We start from the raw sequence: 16,663 nt of genomic DNA on the forward strand, positions 1-16,663 counted from the left end.
TTCACACCTCCAAAACGCTCTCCCATTAGCTGGCTGTGTTGCTTTAGGCCAGTCAACTGCCGAGTCCACGGCGGTTCCAATTCTTTGTAAAAACGATGAGTCTCTGGTCCTGGGAAAGTAAGGGGGCCGGCCCCTTCCGTCCCACTCTCCCAAGTCCAGCGACCCACCAGGAGGTACTAATTAGAGGTTCCGTGACAGGCAACTCCTTAGGTCCATTTCCTCAGGATTTGGATAGTTTATTAAGCACTTTGTGCAAAGTACTGGGCTCAACGCTGCAGATACAACCACAGAAGCAAAACAGAAAGCCCTGAACAAACGAGTGAAAATCCTAAACCCCAGAATTACGGTAAAAAGTATGGGGAAAAAGCTGAGGGGAAAAAACGTCCCCGCAAGCTGTCCCCGCCTCCCCAATTTCAAACTACGGGTTCGTTTAAGGCCAAACTTCTTCCACAACGCCTCCAAGTGACGTTTACACAGAAGAGGCCAATTAGGAATCCTCGTCCTTCTCCTCCTCCCGCCCTCCCAGCCTTTCCCTTTCAACCGGAAAACGGAAGCCAGAAAACAGCATCCAGTGGCCCGAGGCTGAGAAGAGGGGAAACTGCCTTGCTGACGGTTCGGTGGTAGTGGCACGTGCACGGTTAGTGCGGTGTTCAAGTGGGTCTCGGGGGTTCTGGCTGGAAGTTCGTGGGCGCGAGCCCGGCGGTTGTGAGGCTTTGTCTCCGTGGGCTCCGCTAGGGAATGGGGGACCTTCCTGGTGCTCCAGGGGAGGGCGGTTAGTCGCTGGTCCTGGGGTCTGATCCGCAGCCCTCTGGGGAAGCTGCAGGCTCCACAGGGCGCCGGCAACCGCGGACGACTGTCCACCTCGAAGGACAGTTGTTTTTGTTTTCGCTTCCTGCCCGGACCGGGAAAATCAGAAACACCGTTTCGTGAAGCCTAGCATCTCTTAAGTAAGCACCTCTGTTGTGCTTTCTTTCTCAAACCCAACCTCCCCTTGCCTGGGGGAGCGGGGGCAGTTTCCACGAGAGCTAAGGAGCGAGTGTCACGGGAAGGGGTGAAGGGCTCTGGATTTGGAGACTGAGGCCCCAGGCCCGCCACTTAAATCTTGTGTGGTCTCGAGAAAGTTACTCCCTCCCTCCGCCTGTCAGGTTCCTCATCTTTTAAATGAGGGGGATGCACTCGGTGACTTACAAAGAAACTTCCCTTTCTAAGCTTATGAATCTTTGATCTTGGATCTTAGTTATCCATACCCTACTGTAACAGCATTCTATGAAGTATGATCCGAGGACCTCTGTAGGGCCCCTAGGACCAAAACTCTTCACAATAATATTAAGACTATCTTTATAACTTACATATATCCAATTGTATGAAAAGGAGACCATCCTTTAAGAAGAAGAAAACAAGCCTCCCATTACCCTAACATCCATTCTTTTAATAGCTCTTCATTCTACTAGAGAGTTTAAACTTGCTATTTCACTCTTCTTCACTATCCATTCATTATTCAACTTCTAGTAAACTGGTTTCTAACCCACCACTATTGAAATTGATTTCTCAAAGCAGTTTGGTTTTGTCTTAGTTTTTGTGTTCCATCTTGCTGCATGCAGTCTTTGAATACCACTTGGTACCTTCTTCTGGAACACTCTCTCTGGACCTCAGTAATAATCTGTGAGACTGCTTTTTGATATCTCTTACCAATTCATCTTCCCTCTATTTTCCAAGGTCCTTTCTTTGACTTTCCTATTTATCTATGTTCTCTCTTGCTAAATTTATCTGCTCCCATGCGTTCAGTTGTCACCTCTACCCAACTGACTCAAAAAATCTCTATCCAGTCATAATCTCTACAGTCCTGTAGCTCTGTTAGATATCTCAGTCTGCTTATCCCCCTTATTCCTCAAACTTAACATGTCCATATACTCTTCTTCTTTCTTAAACCTGACCTTCCTCCCCAATTCTCAATTTCTTTTAATAACATCTTCTCCTTCCTAGTCATCCAGACTAGAAAACTCAGGATCATCTCTTCACTATTCCCGTCTCCCCACCCTCATCTCAATAGCCAACTATTTGCTAAATCCTCTTAATCCTACCTTCAGTACAGTGTGCTGTACATACAGAGAATTCTGGATTTTTGAGTCAGAATACCTGTGTTTGAATCTCACCTCTGGTATTTGCTACCAGAGTAACCTTAAGCAAGTCACTTTATTTCTTTTGGGGCAGTGGTTTCTTCATCTGTCAAATGAAGGAGTTAGACAGTGACCTCTAAGCTTTAAATCTGTGATCTAGCTCCTTTTCACTTAAACTAACACTAGAATAGTTTACGCCCATATAATTTTGGAACTGGACTGTTATAGTAGTCTCCTAATGGGTCTCTGCATCCCTAGTCTTTCCCAATCCAGTCCTTAACACATCCACCAGAAATCTTTCTGATAAGTAATTTTTTGCCATTCCCTTATTCAAAAATTCAGTGATTCCCTATTGCCTATAAGATAAAATACAGCTCCTTAGCCTTCATATCTTCTTGCTACCTGTCCAGCTTCATTTCATATTAGTCTGTTTTATTTACTCTGTATTCTAGCCAAAGTTGCATACTCACTGTCCTCCAAACTTGACCTGCTACCTCTTACCTTACATTGACACAGATCATCCTCTGTTCCTAGAAAGCACTCATTCATCTCTACCTTTGGGGATCCTTCTTTTTCTTTTCTCACATTAGGTACCATCTCTTCAATGGAGCTTTTTCTGATTCTCCAAGGTAAAATATTTAGATTCTATTAAAGAACAGGACCTAGCTCTCTTCTTTGCCCCCATGACTTTTGCTTTCTATTTTACTTAGCTGTATGTGTATCTTATCCTCTCTAATATGTAGGCTCAGGGAAGAAATTTGATCTTAGCACACAATGCCTTGTAAAGTGTCACAGGATAGGTAACTGATAGTTTTTTGTATGTATACATATCTACACCATGAAATCTCTTACCTTTGATCGGACTCATAGTATCTTGTGCTTCACTTATTACCAGTTCACATTAAAACTTGTATTAATAGTGATTTTCTACATGCCAAATTTCTTCTAGGCTTTAAGTTTCAAACTTTGTTTTATTTATTTCTTTTATAGTGCTTGGTTTAGTTGAAAGAAGTTGTTAACCCAAATAATTTCATTTTGAAAGTCACTGAAAACTGTTTTGCTGGTTACATGTACTTCTTGGATACTTTGTATCCATTGTCTTATTGATGTAAATAATCCATTCACTGTTGGATCTCACAACCCATCCATCCCTAAGTATAACAAGATATTTGAGATAAGCCCTGTGTTTTTCAGGGATGTCCTTTTTTAGTAGGTCTCCTTTTCATATAATTGGACATATATATGTTATAAAGGTAGTCTTAATGTTGTTAGGAATTTAGGATGGAAACAAAACAAAACAAATGCTGCTCAATTCTCATAAAACATAAGTAATTTTAATTTCAGCCTGTGTTACAATGACTGATGACTGAAATGTTTCCATGTAGTTACCAGAATGTTCATATTGTCATAGTATATAATATTATGTTTTGTTAATTTTACTTTTTGTATCTTTGAGGAGAACTATTTAATATGTCTGATTCATATAGGTGGGTGCTTTCCCTCTTGAGTGCCTAATTTGATGCTTACAACCTGATTAAATTAGTCCTTTGGTTTATTTTACAGAATTGCCACTATGGAAGTCAAAGGTAAAAAAAATTTCACAGGAAAAGGTGGAAAGATATCACAAGGGAAAAAAAGATTTAAAAAGGACAATGGTAAGAAAAATTGTGTGAAAATGTGCTCCATAAAGTTCCTTTAGCTTTTAGGATACTTTGGAGGGAAGTAGTATAGCATATGTAGTATACTAGACTCTGCATCATTTGGTAAAAAGCAGGTTGTAAATCTATGTATAATACTAGAATGTCATTTGATGTAACCAGCTGCATTCACATTCAAACCTAGGGATTTGTGTATTACTAAAAATAAATCAGTAGTAGTGTATATGTTACCAACTGTCATCTCTTGAAGAAAGACCTCTAATTGGAATCACAAGTTCTCTATTTTGGTGGGGGGAATGTTATTGTTACCTTTTTACTGAAAGTAATTTACCAAAACATTTTCATTTTGTTTAAATAGTAAACAGAATGTTTTTAGGTTTTGGCTCATTCCCAAATATTGCTATTGTTCATAATTCCTCAAATTCAGTGTTAAAAAAAGAAAGAAAAATCTCAATAACTATAATTGACTCACTAGGTTTTCTTCATAAGCCATATTTCTTGCAGGATTCTGTGATCAGATCTATAATTTTCATTTTCTTTGCAAATGTATTTAATTTTCATGATATGCAGACTTAAATGTATATATTATGGATAGTTAGAAACATGAGCTACCTCAAAATCTATGCCAAGTTAATGTTACCTAATAGTTAACCTCACAGAATTTGAGTGATCTTGGAGATATTATAGTATTTAATTTTCCATATCAGTTTTGTTCTACCAATTGAATGAATATTGAATTTTAAGTTCATCTCTGTAACAGGAGAGAATTAAAGTCTAGACAAGACACAGAATATGGTATTTCTCATCTTCATTATTAATTTATAAATGAGAAAGTATTTGTTCTCACAAAGAAGTATTCTTTGTAGTCATTTGGGGAAGGGGCATAGTTCTAAGAACTCTCTTCCATTCTAACTATTATGTATTGATAAATGTAGATTCTAAATCTCCAAAGAAGTTTCTGAGTAAAGGTGATGAAGGAAGAGGACCTAAATTCAGCTCCAAGAAGTTTGAGAAAAGTAACACAAAGCCTGGAAAAACAGGCCTGAAACAATTCAAGAATAAGCAGCAAGGAGACATGTTGCCGAAGAAAACTGGCACAAAACAGTTCAAGAATAAACAGGAAGGGGATATATTGCCCAAGAAGACTGGCCTGAAACAGTTTAAGAATAAACAGGAGGGGAGCATGTTGCCTAAGAAAAGTGGCACAAAACAGTTGAAAAGCAAACAAGAGGGGGACATGTTACCCAAGAAAAGTGGTGCAAAACAATTCAAGAATAAACAAGGAAACAAGTTGCAGGCGAAAAGAAAGTTCCAACCTGAGGGCAGAGGTGAAGGTAAATACTATGGGGGAAAACTTGCCCTTCCAGATGGTGCAGTGGAGAGTGCTAGACCTGGAGACCAGGAATATTCTGAGTTCAGATACATCCTCAGACACCTAACTAGTTGGATGAGTCACTTGCTCTATCAGCCTCAGTTCCTCATCTAAAAAACAGATATAGTATTATCACCTATCTCCCAGGCTTTCTGTAAGGATAAATTGAGGCAATGTTTCTTTGTAAAGTACTTTGCAAACCTTTAAAGTCTTCTACGAATGCTAGCCATTATTGTTAAGCTCTAGTATAGCTACTATGTATTAGTCAACAAGCATTTATTAATTGCCAACTGTGCCAGGTACTGTTCTAAGCCCAGAATGCAAAATACACGGAGTATAGCTAGTAATGGAAGTGATTGGAGTGGGGTGGAGGGGAAAAATGGGGCCCTTGTAAAATTTGTAATCACCCTCTGGGTCTTCTAGTTCCCCACTATAACAATAGCCAGTAGAATGTGTATTCCTTGAGGCCTAGGCTGGTTGCTTTTTTTATTTTCCCAGTGCTTTCATGTAGTCAGCATTTCATTAATATTCCATTGAATCAGGTAGAAATAACTTGAATTTAGTACTTTGAAAGGGTACTTCACCTACTTTATTTCATTTAAGTCTCAAAGCAACCCTGTGGGATAGGTTCTGTAGGTCTTATATTTAAGATTAGGGACTTAAGACTGGAGAGTCTTACAAACCTGAGACCCAGCTCAGAGAGATTTTGTTTAAGATCACACAGGTGGTAGTAAGTGGTAGAGCCAGGATTTGAACTCCACTCATCTCATGCCAGTTACACCACATGTGGTCTCTTGTTCCAACATATCAGTATACGGAGTATGAATCACTTTAAGGAGATTATATGATTTAACCTTTACAATAGCCCCTGACATAGGTAGTGCAGGTATTACCTTCATTTTACAGATAAGGAAACTGAGGCTTCACAGAGAGAAGTTGTGACTTGTCCGGAATCACCAACTAATAAGTAGCAGAGCCCAGTTTTGAACCTAGATCTTTTGGCTCTAAATCTGTTGTTCTTTACACCTTTGTTTCTGTGCCACAGTGAAAAATCCAGGTGTCTGCAGAAGTCCAGATAAGCACCATTAATTAAAGATAAAGGAGGCACATTTCAGCTCAGTAAATGAGAATCAACTTTCTTAAGCAATATATTTGTCTAAAAATGAAATAGGCTTCCTCATAAAGAGGTCCCTGTTGATTGAAGAGTTCAAACAAAACTTTGTTTAAAGAGGTTGTAGCAGGTAGTTCTACATAGGCTGAACTGAATGACCTGGTCACAAAGGGATTTATAGTAGAGCATTAAAATTAAATCTATGCTGGCACACGTGCAAATAACAAAGGAAAATTTGAAGTTACATAGATTTTTAGTTCAACACACATTGTCTGCTGTGTGCAGAACACTATACTAACTGTCTACAGATAGAAAGTTCCGGTAAGGTGCTAGGTCTTCCATTCAGGAATATTTCAGCCTGGTTGTACTCGGGTAACTGGGCTATGATAAATAATTTAGAGGAACTAGACAAATAGGAGAATCATGGAAGTATTGCTCAAGAAAAGATAGTTGGATTAGGCTTTAAGGAGAGGATAAGTATTTCCCAAGAATCAGTGGCAGGGAGAACACTGGACATTCAGCACAGTGTGAGCAAAACCTGGAGGTGGGAAATTGCAGGGGTTTTTGGGGGGAACATAGTAGTGTTCAGGGCTTGAATTAAGACTTAGAGGGAGTGTGGGAGCCAAGTATGCTTGTGCCAGGGTCTTTGAAAGTTCTCCAAAGGATCTTGCATTTTGTTCTGTAGACAGGAGGGTGTGATTATTTTAAACAGAAATATCACATCAGCAAATCTATAAATTAAAAAAAATGATTTGGGGCGGCCAGGTAGCACAGTGAGTAATAGCACCGGCTCTAGTGTTGAGAAGACCTGGAGATCGAATCCCGGGCTCAGACACTTAGCACCCACCCAGAAACACCTGGCCGTGTAACCTTGAACAAGTTACTTAACCCCAATTGCTTAGGGGCGGCCAGGTGGCTCAGCGAGTAAGAGCACTGGCTCCAGTGTCGGGATGACCTGGATCAAATCCGGGCTCAGATACTCAGCACCACACCCAGAAATAACTGGCCATGTAACCTTGAGCAAGTTACTTAACCCCGATTGCTTAAAAAAAAAATGATTTGTCCTAGTGGTGGTATAAGGTAGATTGGAAGAGATAGATAGTATAGTTTATAATAGCTCAGACAGTGTGAATGCTAGTGAACTGCAGTGGGGTAGGAAGAAAAGGAGGAGAAAGAAGGTATTGCAGAGGTGGTATCTTCCCACTTTGTCACTGTTTCCAGTGATTACCAATTTCTGTTGTCAATTATTCTAAGATTATACTATTTATACGTAGGAGAATGAGTGAATGGTGATACCATTTTTGAGATGAACAAAAAAAGAAAGCAATTTATAGTTAGTGTTTCAGTTATTTTATTAATGGGGAAGGGTGGAAGACAATCAGTACATTAGATCTAATAGATTATATTTGCTTTATAATTATCAGAGACAGCAGCTAAGAAACCCAAGTGGGATGACTTGAAAAAGAAAAAGAAAGAACTAAGGCAAAGTAGACAACTCAATGATAAAAGCAACTATGACACTGTTTTCAAGGCAAAGCAAATATGGGAATCCCTAAGAAGGTAATGTTGGTTCGAACCATTCTTGTTTCAGCCTTTTGTAATGGTAGAGGTCTGCTCAGCAAGCTTTGTAAGTATTGAAATTACTTTAAAAATCAAGAACATAGAAGTCTATTATTTGAAAAGCAGTCCACAATCTGTATCAGCAATGCCATATTCACAATGCCTATGGAAATTATAGATATGCTGATGTAATTATCCATCACAAATGTATAGGCTTGCTATATGGAGGAATAAGCTAGATGTATAGCCTTGCTATATATATATAGCAATATATAATATATATATAGCCTGATGTATAGGCTTGCTATATGGGGGAATAAGCTAGAAAATTTATTAAAATACCAAAAGACTGAGTCCCAAAACCAGAAAGTGAAAGCCATCAGAGTAGTTATGAAATTGGCACAGGTAGATAAAGTAGAAAGCACCCACATTCTCAAGCCTTTAAAACAGAACAGGCTACCTCAGGCAAAGGTCCTCCTCTCCCCACTCACAGCAACCACCCAGCATCCAGGAAGCTTGCTCCCAGCAGCTCCGGTCCCTGGCAGTCCTCAGCAGGAGTCCTTAGCAGAAATACTGGCTGACTCAAAAAGGGCTTCGCGCTGCGGCTGCTGCTGCCGCGGTAGCTGCTACTGCTAGCTACCGCAGGAACTCTAGCTTGGCTTCTGCTTCCTCTTGCTCCGCCCCTTCCTGCTACGTCAGCAAGTCCAATGGGGCATGGAAGATCTTTAAATCCCATAACCCTTACACAATCCCAATTAGCAAGTCAGTGCAGAAATTAAGGAATGATTGAACTGCCATCAGAAATGTTCATTAAAATGCATTAAGCATTACAGTGATTTGTCATTCTTCCTGAGACATCTCTGAGAAAAATAACAAAACTTTTGAGTTTGCATTTATAGTGTTTCATATTATAGGCTGGGTTTATTTTTCTCTCTACTTCTGATATTATTTTTGGCTTGTATAATTTAAAATTTTATCTGATACCTCTGAAAAAATAACTTTCTTTGGAGTAGCTGTTTTATCTGTCTTTTTTTAGGCATTTACTGACTTCATTAGATCAGTATGCTGAACTAGGCAAACACATCCTATTGCAATTTCCATTTTGTATTTCAGAAAAATACTTCCTTATTTAGGTTGTGATTTCTTCTTATTTTTCCATTTACAGAAAAAATTGTGACAAAGAAAAAAGAGCAAAGTTGATGAGTGAATTACAGAAATTGATTCAGGGCAAGATTAAGAGTGTAAGTAAAATATAGTCATCAAACTAATTTTAAAAACCAAACTCATTAATACCTCCATGAGATATTATATTAATTAATATTAACCAGTGTGGCAGATAAAATTTTTAATTCTTCAAAACATCACAACTAAACATTTCAGGTGTAATTTGTTAATTGAATTTCATAGTAAGGGAGTTTTATTGGTGTGTTTTGAATATGCCAAGTGTCTATTCCAGTTCTTCCCTTCACTGCTTTACTAGATAGACTATTAAATTTGGGCTGTTATTTGACTTTTTTTTTTTAATCCAGTTCTATGATTTCATTGGTGTTTCAAATCCAAGAAAGTCTAAACTCACTATATTAATACAGATCTATAAAAAAAAAAAGGCCAAAAAAAAAAAAAAGCTCTCATTGGGGCAGCCAGGTAGCACAGCGAGTAAGAGCACCAGCTCCAGTGTTGGGATGACCTGGGGATCGAATCTGGGCTCAGATACCATGTTTCCCCGATAATAAGACCTACCCCGAAAATAAGCCCTCCCCTTACTGTGTAAGATTCCTCTAAAATAAGCCCTATTGAGATTGCTACTGTAGTGAAGGTGATCCCCTGCGCTACACGCTACATTACGGTACCCTCTGTATGCACCGTCCCCCCTCCCCTCGTGAGACGCACGCCGCGCTCCGAGATGCATCCAATCAGAGCTGCAGCAGTGAGCGCGTCATCCTGTTCTTCCCCAGTGATTTGCTTGCTGGCGCCATTGAGAACAGTGCCGCGGAGGAGAGCTGAGGCAGGACAACATAAGCCCTCCCCTGAAAATAAGCCCTCTGGTGTTTTTCTTTCCAAAAAAATTAATAAGACAGTGTCTTATTATCGAGGAAACATGGTAGCACCCACCCAGAAACACCTGGCTGTGTAACCTTGAGCAAGTTACTTAACCCTGATTGCTTTAAAAAAAAATACAGATCTATAACTGTTCTGCAACTTGGTGTTATTATGTTGCCTAAGATACTGAGTGGTTAAATTACACCGACAGGTTCACAGCCTAGTGTGTTTCATAGGTTCCACTTGACCCAGATTTTCTCATTTCTACAAAGACTGGCTTTTGTCCACTAGACCAAACTGTTCCTCATTTGAGTAACTTCTTTTAAATAGATTAAGAGTTCTTAAATAGACTCAGGTGGTTTTTGATGGAGTAACAATTTTTTTAAAAATCTTAGAATTCCATGTAGGTTAGTTTAACATTGAGAATTATCGGCACTTTTAAGTCTCTGATACAGGGTAGTTTTACAGTTGTTACATTCTTCATCTCTTCACTTCCTTTACTGTCATACACAGAGCATACTGGATTTGGAATCAGAGGAACAGAATTCAGATCTCAGCTCTGCTTACTCATGGGACCTTTGGACAAGTCAGTTTCCCTCTCTAGGCCATGGTTTCCTTATCTCTGAAATGAAAGGGTTGGAATGGATAAGTTCTTCCCAGCTCTAAATATGTGATTCTCTATAAGGACTTGTAATAGAACTTAGTATTATGGAGTAATGGATTTTGAGACTTGTTTATGTTATACAAAATGACTTATTATATTTCTATGGTTGAAAAACACTTGGATAAAGCATTCATACCAGTAGTCAGGCTATAGTATAGTCCAGCAGCAGTGGAGGCTTCATAGGAGCAGCCTTTGCCAGGCCCATACACTTTGAAGCAGGAACATTTCAAGCAAGAATTGATTGAGATAAAAAGGAATCTTATTTCTCCTTTACAGTCTACGGTGGATTCCACTGGATGTCTGGAGCTAGGAATATTCAGCAGTTGACATAAAAAGATTCACCAAGTGCTTTATAAATTATGCCTTTATTATTAATTTGTGTTAGATATCAAAGACTAGATAAATCTTAGGGAATCAATTCCAACCTTCAGTAGAGGATCATGGTTTTTAAAAAATGAGCACTGTATGGAACTTAATTGACTAACTCTAGGGTCAAAATTATAAAGGAAGGAAAGTGAAATTATCCGTAGGGATGATGACCTGGAAAGCCTTATGCAGTATGTATTTCTGAACCATAAAGCAAAAACCACTTCTCTAATTAAAAATGAAAACAATACTTTAAAAGAATCAAGTATTCCTTCCCTCTGCAGTTACTGAGAACTTAGAAAAGCAGTCTGGATGCCATTGAAACTCAGGAATAACCTCAGGTGTCCCTTTCCCCAGAGCTAAGCCTTTTCCTCAGACCACCCTGTATCTGATGCTCCAGGATAGACCTGGGCAAAGGGGACAGGGAAGAACTATACAAATGAGGTAAAGCATTCCATAGTGGAAGATCCCAGGGAAAGGAGTATGGAAATATTCTGGAGTATCCTAACTCCCCCTCCAGGATCAGTGTGTCATGGGGTATGAGGGATGTTATGACCAGTGCTGGAGAGCATGGCTAGAGATACACTGTCTTTGCAGAGAAATGAGGCCTCAATTAGATGGGGGTTTGAGAGGAAGAAGTCCAGAGTTAAAAGAAGTTTGTTCATTATGAAATGAAAATTCAAGAGGGTATAATGGAAAGTTGTGTAGGGATGAGAAAATGGTAGTTGAGGGTTGGGGATGATTTGTTCCTATGTGTCCAGGGAAAGAGAAACAGCCATAGAGAAAATTGTTGATGTAACAGTAGTAGTTGGTAGAAAAAAAATAGTGCTCCTCATCTTGAGGGGCCATTGTTTTTCATGAAGGGCCAGGGGTAGATGGCCTGAGTCACTTCCTTCCTGTTCAGGGCAGTGCCTGGATAACTTTCAGATTATTAATCCTGTTATGGCTAATTAAAACAAATCTTTTCCCTGCAGATTGCATTTGCACATGATTCAACCCGTATTATCCAGTGTTACATTCAGTATGGTAATGGGGAACAAAGGAAAGAAGCATTTGAAGAATTAAAAGGTATTTTTTTAATGTTATGTGTTGAAGTTGAAGATTTCTAACTAAATTTCTTTTTCTTATAATAATACAATATTAAAGGTTGGTTAATGGTGGTGCGAAAAGCAGCACTGATGCACAAGAGAAAAAGGGTCACTCAGACATGTGACTGTGTGTTGTTACATGTCCTTTAACCTTTCAGTGTCTCACTAAAAGTATATCTTGTACGTACAGTTCAGTCACAGCTCTGTAGTAGAGGGAGTTTCTTCATCAAGAGAATACCAATGAAATCATAGATCCACACCTTCCCAAAAGATACTGTGTCCTCTGTCTTCTTACCATATTTACAACTTTCTTTGGCTAGAAGAGGTGAAGTGCTGTCAGCTGGATTGCAATTGGTTTCTAATATGTGGGTGGCTGGAGCTGAACAAAGCAGGGTAGAGACTGGAGAATCAGGAATCTAACAAATTTAATTTCTAAGTGAGGGAAATGGCTTGTAAACAAGAACACACGTGCCAGAGCCCCACCCCTAGAGGCGACCTGAGGTAGTGGGGAGATCTCAGTACATGTATCTATGGCTACACAGCGAACTGTAGCCCTGACAAGGGTAACAGCAACAATGTTACAAGTTTAATTCATAGCGGAGCTTCATGACCAGAAACAATTCTGGGATTTTGCTGTGGCTGAGATCACACAGAGGGTGAGCCCAAAGGATTGTTGTTATTCCAGACTCAGGACATAGCTTGCATGCTGGGCCTTACATCTGGAAAACAGAATGTCTCCTAATATTTTGACAGTAATAAATTTATACAAGTCCCCAGGATTGTGACCTAAAGTGTATATGGCATTTTCTTTGTTAAACAAGGATTCAAAGAATTATAATTTACTTTATTTTTCAGATAATTGGGTTGAATTGAGTAAGGCCAAATATTCCAGAAATGTCGTTAAGAAATTTCTCATGTACGGGTAAGTAATTTAGAGGGTTTTTAAAATTTGATTTGGTTTAGTTTTCTAAAAGATGAAAACATGCTAAAGTTAACATCAAATGTGGTGATGGTTCTGGAAGGTGTATCGTATGTCCTGAATGGCTGGTTGAAGGGGGTAAATGGAATGACTAACTTGTAATGTTGTTGCTGCTGTTTAACCTAGTCTTCATGTTTTCCTTCAGAATTCAAATACTTAAAATTGTTTAAGGAATTTTCAGGAGAAAGTTGGACCAGCTGAATTAATGAGGTCAATTAAGTGATTATTATGTACCAGGAACTCTGCTAAGCAATGGGATGGTGATACAAAGGCAAAAACAGTCCCTACCTTTCAGGAGCTTATATCCTAATGGATGCAAGAGCATGCAAACAATTATGTACATATAATAGGTGGAAAGTAATATCAGAGAAGGCTCTGGAAATTCAGGATGCAGGAGAGTAAGAAGGGAGGATTACAGTGGCTGGGAAAGCCTGAGAAGAGACTCTCCCACAGAAAGTGGGCATTGAGCCGTCTTGAAAGAAGCCAGTAAATAGAGGCAAGAAGAAAGAGTAGTGTGTAGTCGATAGCATCCTCCCCTCTCTTGGCCGCCCCCCAATTACAATCTTATACCAGAATTAATTCAAATGATTTTATATGTTTGCTTCTCTTTAATCCTATTATTTAGAGGATTCACCTCTCTTGTCATTTCCCATTTCACTTTTTCTTTCAATTCTCCTTCTATGCAAACTAAAGAATTAGGCAAAACTGAAGTTGTAAATTTGTATCTTGAACTTATCTCGCCCTTTTTCCATTTCTTTTTTTTCTTTATGTGGTACAGAAATAAATCACAAATTGCAGAAATAATAAAAAGTTTTAAAGGCCAAGTGCGGAAGATGTTGCGCCATGCAGAAGCATCGGTAGTGGTGGAATATGCTTACAATGACAAAGCAATTTTGGAACAGCGGAATATGCTGGTAGAAGAGCTCTATGGGAATACATTCCAGCTTTACAAGGTATAGTTTCTTGTGTGTTTTTAGGCTTTTTCCTCCTTGCCTCTTTTTAAGAATTTTTTTTCTTTCTTGTTTGGTCATTTAATAGACTTTGTTGTAACTACTTTTCTAAAAGTTGTTTTGTCTTTCCTCCAGGGAGTTCTTTTTAAATTAAACATTTAATTGCTCAACCTGGAATCTAGTATGTAATACTTCAATTCTGATTTGTACCGTTGATCAGTGATTAAAACTCTCAAAATTACAGTGATTTTATCTTGTGCCAAAAACTTCTTACTGATATGCATTTGAAACTTTATTGTCACAGAGGAATGTCCTTGTACAGATAACATTTGTTCATGTTTTAACAAGGATAAGGAAATTTAGGCCAGAGGTAGGGAACCTGTGGCTTCCGACCCCTGACTCAGGCTCTAGGGTCATTGTATAGGTATTGAACCTGAGAAAGTCTAGAGAAGTGAGTAAGGAAAGTGAGAGAAGAGTCAGTGACAACTCCAAGGAATGCATATTAAAAGTAATTTTATTAGAGGCGATATGGCTTTAGTCCCTAGCCTATTTGGAATTTAGTTTTAGGGTTTAAAGTAATATTTTAGTTTCTTCTCAATAGCCTTTTGTAATGTAATGCCAAAAGAAAGGCAACTTCCCAAGGTTCAGAATACCAGCATAGGCGCTCTCCATTTTATTCAGTGACAGACCAAGAACAGAGAAGATCAAAACATGACATCATTCAAAATACAGCATTTACTAAGTGTGATTAAATAATCTCCAAGTACTACCCCACCCCAGGACCTTCCAATCATTCAATCAATTACAAAGTCTCTGTTCTAAATACTTTTCCACCCCTAGGCTATACCTTAATTAGCCCCTCTTCTCAAATGGAGATTAGTTTCCAAACATAAGGTCAAAAGTTCCCCACCTTTCACACCTTTTTATTTTTTATTTGTGGCTATAGTATCTGACACAAAATTAATTGTAGCAAGCTTTTGTGAACATAACAGCCGCTTTTATATACTCTCTTGCATTTGGTGATAATTTTGTGATTAGTTTCATTTGCTTGGTGTATTATATACACTGAGAGGAAAAAAACATAAATAACTAAGAACCACTGTGAGTGTGTGTGATAGTAATGGCAATTAAAGATTCCCCTGTATTGGCTTGGTTTTCAAATTGATTGTGTTGAAACTCAGAGTTTGTTAATCCCACCTGTGGGATGGGCTTGTTGATGTGAAAAGAAAGTCCTGAACTGGGAGGAGCTGGTGAGGTAGATTTGGAGAGACACTAGAGAGAGGCGGAAGATCTTTTTGGAAGCAGCACCTCGTGGAGAGAGAGAGAGACTAAGAGAATTGCTGGTGGCCGCTTTGAATTGCCCTGGACTTTTGAGACCTGCCCCCTGAGCTGCCAAGGACTGAGGAGACATGGCTGTTTTGCTGGTACTTTGTCTGTCTGTTTTGATGTTGTTTTGCCAGATTTGTCCACTGGTGAAAGACAGTCCTTTTGTTGAAGAAGTCCTGGAACCTGGCTGTTCGCTAAGAAACCCTGAGACTGTCCTGCAGACAGAAAGTGAATACTGTCCACTGGTGAGGGACAGTGCTGTTGTCGCAGGGGTCTGGGAGCCTTTCTGTTGGTTCAGAAGCCCTGAAGAAGGATTTTCTTGTTGTATGTTTACAGAAATCCTGGGAGAGGGCTTTGCTAATGTTTTCAGGGGTTCTAGGACTGTTCTACAGACAGAGGATAAATTCATGAAGGGACTGGCAATGTATCTTGTGGCTTTGCTAAGCCTTGTCTCCCCAGGAACTAAGATTGCTGAGAACTTGCCTCCTGTCAAGATGAAGAAAAGACCTCCATTTGGGTATTAAGTGCTGTGTTTACACTAGATGTAACTGGGGTAGATTCAATTGTGATCCAGGGGTGGGGAACTTTTGACCTTATGTTTGGTAACTAATCTCCATTTGAGAAGAGGGGCTTTGTGGTGGACTTAATTAAGGTATAGCCTAGGGGTGGAGAAGTATTTAGAACAGAGACTTTGTAATTGATTGAATGATTGGAAGGTCCTGGGGTGGGGTAGTACTTGGAGATTATTTAATCACACTTAGTAAATGCTGTATTTTGAATGATGTCATGTTTTGATCTTCTCTGTTCTGGGTTTGTTACTGAATAAAATGGAGAGCACCTATGCTGGTATTCTGAACCTTGGGAAGTTGCCTTTCCTTGGCATTACATTACAGTGTGCACAAATTTTACTTTGTAATGCAGATATTTTTCATTACTCAGAACTTCTGGAACATTTTTTAAACTTGTTACTGATTTCTTTTCAGTCTACAATTCACCCAACTCTGGAAAAAGTGTTAGAGGTACAGCCTGATAAACAAGAGGCTATTATGGATGAAATGAAACAGATTCTTACACCAATGGCTCAAAAGTAAGGAAAATATTTTCGTTTCTTTGAAGAACTAATAGCTGGGTAAAATGTATCCTTTCGGTTGAGGGATAGGAGTGAGCCTTATCTAAGTATTATATTAAAAAAGATTGCTTTGCACTTGATGCTTCTCCTTCCCCATTATCCATTGACTTCTCATAATATAATATAATATATCTATAATCTGGCCTCTGACCCCACTACTTCACAGGATCTTAATTGCCAAATCAATGAGTATTAAGTGCCCACTATCTGGAAAACTTCATGCCATGCCCTGGGGATACAAATAAAACAAATGGAACAATCTCTGCTCACAAGGAATTGACATTTTAACAGGGTAGACAAGAA

General features: G+C 39.0%; 1 protein-coding gene across 1 annotated transcript in view; it reads left to right on the forward strand.

The window, feature by feature from the left end:
• The first annotated feature begins 481 nt into the window (after positions 1 to 481).
• The window catches only part of PUM3 (pumilio RNA binding family member 3), a 44,386-nt gene continuing 28,204 nt past the window's right edge, over positions 482 to 16,663 (forward strand). Inside the window, exons 1-9 of the mRNA XM_069090798.1 lie at positions 482 to 637; positions 3,681 to 3,772; positions 4,711 to 5,109; positions 7,683 to 7,818; positions 8,984 to 9,059; positions 11,863 to 11,956; positions 12,832 to 12,898; positions 13,734 to 13,908; positions 16,215 to 16,318. Of these exons, the coding sequence (XP_068946899.1) occupies positions 3,691 to 3,772; positions 4,711 to 5,109; positions 7,683 to 7,818; positions 8,984 to 9,059; positions 11,863 to 11,956; positions 12,832 to 12,898; positions 13,734 to 13,908; positions 16,215 to 16,318 (1,133 nt within the window). The 5' untranslated portion in view covers positions 482 to 637; positions 3,681 to 3,690. The remainder of the gene's footprint in view (positions 638 to 3,680; positions 3,773 to 4,710; positions 5,110 to 7,682; positions 7,819 to 8,983; positions 9,060 to 11,862; positions 11,957 to 12,831; positions 12,899 to 13,733; positions 13,909 to 16,214; positions 16,319 to 16,663) is intronic.

This window comes from Petaurus breviceps, unplaced genomic scaffold (assembly GCF_028583685.1).
Source record: "Petaurus breviceps papuanus isolate PSGF00001 unplaced genomic scaffold, PetGlider_PUasm1.0 187, whole genome shotgun sequence".
NCBI lineage: Eukaryota > Metazoa > Chordata > Mammalia > Diprotodontia > Petauridae > Petaurus > Petaurus breviceps.